Raw genomic sequence first — 8,751 nt, 5'->3', positions numbered from 1 at the left:
TTCCCTTCCTACCACCTTCTTTCTTCCCATTCTTAGGACTTCCCTGCAGCTGCAGGCTTTCAGACCCGCTGAATACCAGATTTGTGCCAATCTCTGTGGTCTCTAGGCAGGTTACACCAAGCATCGATCACACCAGGAGTACATTTTAAAGTCTCCAGGCCAAGGCTGCTGCCCTCTCTTACAAGCTCAGCTCTCTGCACCCAGTTTTCATTTAATTGCTGCGGGTGGAACGAAGCATTTGAGATGTCTAAGCAGAAGGGGTCTTCTGTACACTTCCAGCAGCACTGTGTTTCAGCTCCACACCAGTCCAGGCGTGTGATGTGTCACAGCTTGAAAACGTCATCTTGGTGAACAGGGCAAGCAGAATCTGGGGTACCTCCACAAAGGCCAGTGTTTAGCACGGCAACTTATTTATTCAGGTGCAGCTCCAGCTGCAGAGTAGTTTTAACTGACCAATTCACGTCCTCTGCTATTCAAGAATATCCCATCCAAGACTGAATCTAGGATTCCCCTACAGCTAAAGCAGGCTCCTTGTTTTCAACAGCAAAATTCCTGTTTGTGCACTGAAACAGAAATGGCCTTTCCCAGGTCGTTCCTAGGTCCCACAAACTCACTGGCTTTCTGCATTCCTCAACATTGTGCTCAGGAGAAGGGGCAAAAAAACCCTCCAGCAAGGTCTGGCAGGGCTTGGCAAGGCAGTTCACAGGATGCTTTTAAACCATGGATGGCAGCAAGGCTCCCAAATGGAAAATGTTTAGCTGATATATATCGCCACAGCTGCGATTTCAAAACAGAAGAAGGACAGTTGTGTACGTTGGCCTCCTAAGCGAAGCCTGTTCTAAGATCTGCCAAAGTATGTTGTGTGTCAACACCCTCACCAGATTCCCAGCCAGAAGGAGGGCGGGAGGGTAGCTACAAACAGGGAACTTTTCATTTATGAAAGCCCTTCCTTTCACCAAAAGAGCCTTATAAAAAGTAGCCTCTATTAGGGTCTCCATTTAACCAGTGGCATGAAAAACAGGGTTGCTGCAAACTTGCCAGCGTGCCAAAAGGATGAAGTTACCCTTTCAGGGCACAATTTGGGCTTATCTTTCAGCCAGCAAGAAATGAAAGGGCTAGGAACAGGTCCCGCACCCCGAGCTGATTCAGGAAGCATCGCAGACATATGCAGCTATTACGCACTCCTCTCTAAGGAACACACTTGCAGATAATCCTAATTCCTACCCTGGTCCACATGAGTGTTTGGGGGCAGGACAGTCCTTGTTTTGTTATTTTGAATGAAGTTCAGCACAATGATGCTCTGAACTCAGCTGAGGTCCTATTATATGAATAAACACTGAGTGACTGGAGTGAAAGAATAAGCAACAATGACAACAAGGACTAAACAATCTCCATTTATTTACACAAAGTGGAGATGGGGGAATGCAGGCAAATTGCTGGTTTAGCCTGTTCACATTCTGAATGTGTTTTATCCCTCACAACCTCTTAGATTTGCATGGGTAGATTTAATAAGATCTCTCAGGCCAATAAAATCCCAATGAAATTAGAAGTAGGTCAAAGTGTGATGCCTCAAACAACAGCAGAAGCATCGTAGCCCACAAAGATGCTGAAACAGGGAGTAGGAACTAAGGAGAACTTCCAAAGATGTGCGGTGATGATGGACCTGCACAGGAAGTAAGGCAAGTGTGCCCTTGCGAACAGTCAGCACTCAGGTGGACATACAGCTTCTTTGCAACACCAGCCTGGTTGTTAGGTTCTGGATCTAACCAGATGCTGCTCAGGAAGTGAAAGATGAAGAGTTTCATAAATTCTGCAAAATACATCTTTTCTCCTAGGAACTGTTTGGCTGCAAGTAACTGTGCACTGCAGTTTCTCAGATCAACAGTTCCAACTTCAGGAACTGTCCCAGCACATGGATCAGGATCATTGGTTCCACTGGTACTTGGGCAAAGCTGCAGCATGTACAGCTGGGACAGGGACCTTCGGAACCACAGGGAACGGCCATTCTCCACTGCTCAGGGAATACTGGGAGAAAAAAATACGGTAAGGCAGGAAAAATACCAAGCTGAGATGCAGGAAGACCCTCTCCCCATGACAAGAAGGAAGTCCACAAGACAGCAGAGTTCCTCCTTACACCCTGTGGAGCATTCACAGCTATAAGTCACTTCTCCCAGCTGCCAAAGAGCTAAATCTCAGAGGCTTTCCTCTGCTCGGGGCACAGCAGCCTGGGAACTCGTTTTGGAGTTTGAGGGTGATGAGAAAGGCAATCCTACCTTCTTACCCGGGGAGCGGATCAAAATGAAACGGTTTTTCTTTTTTAGTAGTGCACGCAGCTCCTGGCACTTGTCGTAACTCTCCAGTTCCACTGTTTCTATGCACTTCTGTTCATCCTGCAGAGAGGGAATGAAACATTATCATGAATAGGAGGCACCAAAATCAATCATACACCATCAAACTCCACACGTGTTCCCTATGCATCTGTCTAAAAGCTCTTCTGCCTTAAAAATAACCTGCGTGGAGACAGCAAGCCCCCAGAAATCAAGCTGGCACCCCACCATGAAAACACCCTAGTCTTCAAGCTACAGGCTGGTCTGTAGCTAGTGGTCCACAGTGGCTGAGCAAATAACACGTTGTGGACAGTACCACCGGCTTCTGCCACCTCTGCTGGCCTCATCCAGGGATCTGCAGGCAGAAGAGACACAACCTCCTCCCCACAATGAACCCAGGAGATGTTATTCTGCTTTTTCACAGGGAAGACGACACAAGCATCAGAACGGCCCAAGCAGACACGGAGGAAGCCTGAGGCAGAGCGGAGATAAGACGGGAGCCCTGCTGCCACACTGAGCCTTAGCAAGGTCAGCGAGAGCCACATGTGACTGGACTCGATCCTCTTGCAGCCACGCTCTGAGCTGTCAAAATGCTTAGGATTGGAAATACAGCCCCACAGAGCCAGCAAAACTGTCAGGGCTGGCGTCTCGGTGAGGAATATTTATCTCTGGTGCATCTCCGCTGATGACTGCCGGCCGCGATCTTGGCTCGTTTCTCCCAGTAACATAACTAAAATTCCACACGTGGTGCGTGGCTCGGTTCAGCTGCGGAGCACCATCCCTAATAGGAATCACAGCGTAACGCTGGGCAGATAATATTCTTCATGTCTCAGTAGCCCAGAAGAGAACAAAGCTCCCTTTTGCTAAGCATTACACAAATAAGTGGTGAGAATCGCAGAGCAGTTCTTGCTGGTAAAGCACTACAGTCAGCACGCCTCATGAACCTCTCTATTACCATCCTAAATTAAAACCACTGGCCATGACCATCCTCAGCCCAGGCTCCGCTCCCAAGGCAGCTCCTCGTACCCGTCCGTACGAGTTTGTATTTAGCAATTCCTGTAGCGGAGAAGGGGTGTGGGATGAGGAAACTTGTCACAGCCAGGAAGCTGCTGCGTGGCTGAAGGCAGGGAATGGAGAGTTCAGAGGGAAGTGGGCTGCGGGGAATTTCCTCCCTTCACCACTCGACATTTAAGTTGCTGTGCAGCGCTCAGGCTGCGTTCAGGTCTTTTTTTCCAACCCTCCAATCTGGGGATGGGGGCCCGGCAGAGCCGATGTCGGTAGGCAGAGCAAGTTCTGAGCCACTGAGGGAAGTCTGGATCTAATTTAGGTTTATTATTTTGATGACATTACTGTTTATTTCATTTAACACTGAGTAGGTGAACGTGACCAGAGAACTGGGAAAATATATACTAGGAGAAGGAGATTAATCCTGCCCGAGCCTAAAACCCAGCAGATAAAATCCTGCTGACGTTCCTGAGCCCTTTGAAGGCACAAGGCTCCTGCTGCAATCCTGGTATTGCAACGTCGCTGCAAAAGGACAGGGATGGAAATAATAACCCCTCGGCGGCCAACAAATGACAGAGAAGGGTGAGGTCAGGAATACATGCCTTGGGGATGGGTGATCTCATCCTGGCCTTTGGCGGACGACCGCCCACATCACAGCACTGCCGCGCGGCCGGTGCGGTTACCAGCTTCGACGTGAAATTTTGTTGGTCTCAGAACGTAGGCGGCTTGGCAGTGCTCCGACCAGAGACCACCACAAAGACTCCTGTCCACTCTCCCTGCTCCCAAGAGCAGCTCTGTCCCCAGAAGACCCCAGTGGCTCCATGTCACCCTCCTCATCCACACCATCCTTCCTGCCTCTTGGAGGAGAACCTTCCCTCTGAGCCTGTGCAATTCATCCTCCACTTCCTAAGAACAGCGGAGCACCGAGCTGGGGGACAAGGACTCAGCAGGATGGAGAGCTGTGGTTTCGCTGTGACAGCACCTCTTGCCTTCCAGATGCTCCTTTCCTCCCTGGGGGGTCTTTGGGGACTTTGGCCTGGCCAGGGAACAAGTGCAGTGAGGATGGGGACATGCAGGACCCTGCCTCCCATGGGCACTGGCTCGGCTATGAAAGCTGTGGCTCCTCCAACTCAGAGACCCGAACTTCTCAAGTAAGTTATTCTCTTCAGGGAAGATGAGGAAGAAAGCAGGCAGAAAAATAAGAAAAACTCCATGTCTGAGAGCAAAGGAAAAGCATCTGAGTTCAGGGAGTGCCAGAATGGGGCTTTTGTCTCCATTCTACCCTTGGCCAGCAGCCATCCGCTCTCTGTGAGCCTACCTGGGTCACAAAGACATCCTTTATGTTTTTCCTAGCACCAGTAAGATAAAGACCAAACGACCTGACCCTGCTGCGGGTCTCCAGCTCCCTTCGACCTCCTGGCACCTGGAAGATGCTCAGGATCACACAGAGACATGATGGCTTCCAGAGTCCTGCCCAGACACACAGGTCTCAGACATGGGTGTGGACAAACTCCTGCTCCATTTGGTCTCTAGTGTCCCAAAGAAGTTTACTCAATAATATACTTCTGCATCTGAGGGTCTCAAAGCATTTCAGTAACTGATTTGGAGGTATACATTGCTAGCACTCTACCAGGGGCACAACGCAGATGTTAACTGCATGACTGTTTAATGCCAAGTGGATCCTTTGGTCTCTACAAGACTCTTTGTCTAGCAGTTTTTTTCTCTGTCAAATAATACACTTCAAGATACCCCAAAACAACCAAAAAACCCCAGCTCTAACCATTAGCTGCACTGTTTAGGGTAAAAACCCAAACCCCAGACTGATGTTCTCTAATCCATGGAATGAGGATACTGATCTGTGCAGTCTTCCTGCACAGGATTGTTCCTCAGATGCTCTCTGTAGTTTTGCAAGGCTTAATTTTTATTCTGGTAAGAACATGCAGAGACAAGAAGACAAGAAACCCCGTTAGAAAATAACCTGCTTGGTTCTGCGTGGGCCTGCACACAACCCACCTTCCCTGAGATTTCTGAGTAGGTCCTCAGGATCGGTGCCTCCTCTCCTGACATTTGGGGATGTAATATCATACAAACATGTGGCTTAGCTGAGTCTTCACTAACATGAGGGTACAGACGGGGGGTGCTGTAGATGGAGGCATAGCAGATAACAAGAAACCCATCTCCCTTCATTTCACCTCTGCTGAAAGAAACCTGAAGCCGTGTGGGATGACTTTCACCCCCCATCTGCTCCGGGTAACACAATAGCCATTTGCAATTTGCCTTCAGAAGGAAACTCAGCTTTAAAGCAACCCCAAAGTCTGACTAACAGACACAATATGGGAAACAGACTGCCAGGGCAGGGCAGGGCAGGGCAGGGCAGGAGCACATTCCAGGAGATGCTGTCGATGAGGCGCAAAACAGTCTGAGTTCTGCTCAGCTCAGACTGTACTTTGTGGTGACATGGTACAACGGTATTGCCTGCGTCTTGTGTTAGCTATCCCCTCTGCTCGTGGTTTGCACGCACAAACCCCAGTTGCTGAGTGTCACCAACGCTGTGCAAGTGCATAAAGCCAACATTAGCACCTCGTCATGAAGGGCTCCAACACAGGAACCAAAATAAGCACAATTCATCTAAGTCACTAGCTCAGTCCCCGGAACTTTGATGGGCTCAGAACAACTGAAATAAGCTCTAAACTTGCCCTCCCACACTGGAAGCTGACCCCCCCTCCCATTTAACCCATGTAGGTCTGGGAAAGATGCTTGTATTTCTGTGGCCTGAGGCTTTATCCCCTTTATTCCACAGAGCTCCAATTCAGCAAGGACCGAACAATCTCATTTTAAGGAAAGTCTGGGATGCTGAGTCAGTCTCCATGGCTGCACTGGAGAGAGCAGGTATGTAGAGAAGGTCTAGTAGGGAAGATGGCAGCTGGAGCTCCAGAAATAAAAGCCACTGTAGCACACTGCACCTCAGACTCCCCTTTGACATCGGAAAAACTCAGTTCCCCAGTTGTAAGATGGAGGCAGCAACACTGCCCTAACTCACGGTAAAGGAAGATAAATACAGTAATAAACATGAACTGCCTCAACTCTGTGGCAACAGGACCCCTCCTGAGTGCAGAAAATTGCCATTTCCTTTAGCTCCCCTGTAGTAAGTCTGCACAATCCTATTGTGCTACCAGATAATTTTGTAGCAATTTCCTCTCCTAAGACATTTGACTTCACTGTAAGCCAGTTTAATAGCTTATAGATATTAACATGATCCCTTATTTACAATAATGGGACCTGGGAGCTACTGTAGCTTACAGATGCAATTTATTACAGGATGTTACCACAATCTGCAGGCTACCAGAAAACATTATGCCTGGTTGTTACAAATGCCATTTTCCTTGTTGAGATAATAAAATAACCCTTTAAATGATTGGGATTTTTCCTTCTTCTGAACATCTGTGAAAATTAATCTTACTTTAAAAGCCTCCTTCTCCCTCGTGGTAACCAGAGCCTCCACATATCTTATCTTGTTTTTAAAGGCATGCCCTTTAAAAAAAACCTATGTCACATTGATAGATTTTGAATCTGCGAGTTCCTGAAGCTTTAGCCAGAGCCAACAGGTGTCCAGGGCACTGGGAAGCGATCTGCAGAGAGTCAAGTGTGTGCAGGACCAGGCTGAACCTCTCTGCCTAAGAGAAACCCCCACCGCTTTGCTCGCCTTTGAGCTGCTCATCACCCGACGCTGACTTCTCGTGTCATGACTCTTGCACTCTTCATGACATTTCCTTCAGAAAGCTTTGGGACTTGGGAAGAGCAGGAGGGTTCAGCGTTTGGGAGGAGGTAATACCCTTCCACCTAATCTGTTTCTAAGAAATCTTCTTTATTAGGCAACTGTATGTTTTTTAAGAAGGAGAACCAAACTCACTGTCGGTCCAGTTGTTCCTGAAACCATTGCAGCAATGCAGCTGCTGCAACATTTCCCCATTCTTCTTCCCTCGAAACACTAAGATGAAGCTTTATATGATTTGGGTTTAGGTCATCCTGAAGCCCACGGATGACCCAGATCCTCTTGTGTCAGACACCGCATGGGCACGCGGTCCTCGTGCAGACCACGCGGTGAGAAACACTCCTCCATCGTGATGCACACACAAACTTCTAACCATCAGATACCAGCAGGGTTTAGACTTACTCACCCCTATTTGCAAACCTCTCTGGGTTGTAGCTCACACTCTGCACTGTAATTTCTAACTTTTGGGGCAAACTCTGCTCTTGCAGGAAGTCTGTCCAGTCCAGGAACCAAGGGCCTGGCTCAGGAAAGAGCCACCTTTGCATCCCAGCAGGACCAGCTTTGCACTCGATTCCTCTCGCATGAGGACGCAGGACAAACTTGGCTTGGCTCCGATTTCTCATTTGATTGGAAACAGCTCTAAACAAAGCCATGAACTTAAGGCATGCAAATTCTCTAGGGAAGTCCAGGACAAGGCTCCCAGGGGTCCTTCGCTCAGAACTGGCTCAAGCAAAAGGAAAGGATGAGCCAAATCCAGCCTGTGTCTCTGCTTAAGGAGGACAGCAAACTCTCACAATCTCACCCTGCGTCCATCAATGTCTAAAGCAAACCCTGAAGAGTCTGGCTAGCAACAATTTGAGCTGCTCGAGGGGTGCCAAACAGCTGCAGGGTTGCTTGCCCTTCCCTCCAGCGGCAGGTGGGAAGTCAGCCTGCTTCAATCCACTTTCATCCTTTAAATGCCAAAAACGCACTGCACACATCCTGCTTCTGCCCAAAGCTTCGCTCCATTCGCCTTCTCACAGGATGTCCTGCCCTTGTTTTCATTTTTTTTCTTAGCAGTGGCACTGTCAAAATATTTACTGGCTAAAATATTTATGATATATCATATACTCTAAAATGCAGCTGCTCTCTCTGCTTTATAGCATTTACCCTTCCTGGAGAGAACTGAAGAAGCCCTTTTGAAAGGAAGGGGCTGGAGGGAAGAGTGAAAAATGCAGGATCGTATGTCACCAGGGCCGTTAGCTGAGACCATACCTCATCCTCATAGACCACGAGCTGTGTTTTCCGTAGCTGGATGTAACGATCCTTCCACAATCCCAGGAGCCCCCCACTGCTTTTCTTAATCCAGCCATATTTCTCTGCGGTTGGAGCAGACTTTGGTTTCTCAGAGACCTCCTCCTTTGTATCCTGCAAGGACAGAAGTGAGAAGGAATTACATCAAAAGCCCTTTCCACCCATAAATGAAGGTCATCAGAAAGCCTGCCCAGAGAAGACCTCAGCACCCACCAGACATGGTCCCTCCCCACTACAGCACAAGAGAGGAGACTGGCATCTTCCAGTGGAAAACTCAACCAGGACTGGGGAGTGGGCATGGACCCTGGCCACCCTGGGGACACTGCTGGAATGGCAGCAAGTCCACCTTGCCCC

The 8,751-nt window shown here is 48.7% G+C and overlaps 1 protein-coding gene across 1 annotated transcript in view; it reads right to left on the bottom strand.

The window, feature by feature from the left end:
* Positions 1 to 8,511, bottom strand: part of PLEKHO2 (pleckstrin homology domain containing, family O member 2) — a gene marked incomplete at its 5' end in the record, with an annotated part of 19,382 nt that extends 10,871 nt beyond the window's left edge. The window contains 2 exons of the mRNA XM_010131893.1: positions 2,274 to 2,390; positions 8,359 to 8,511. Coding sequence (XP_010130195.1) covers positions 2,274 to 2,390; positions 8,359 to 8,511 — 270 coding nt within the window. The remainder of the gene's footprint in view (positions 1 to 2,273; positions 2,391 to 8,358) is intronic.
* Positions 8,512 to 8,751: the final 240 nt, after the last annotated feature.

The sequence above is a fragment of the Buceros rhinoceros genome, unplaced genomic scaffold (assembly GCF_000710305.1).
Source record: "Buceros rhinoceros silvestris isolate BGI_N320 unplaced genomic scaffold, ASM71030v1 scaffold5650, whole genome shotgun sequence".
Lineage (NCBI taxonomy): Eukaryota > Metazoa > Chordata > Aves > Bucerotiformes > Bucerotidae > Buceros > Buceros rhinoceros.
The sequence above is the reverse complement of the archived record's forward strand: the minus strand, read 5'-3'. Positions and strand labels throughout refer to the sequence as shown.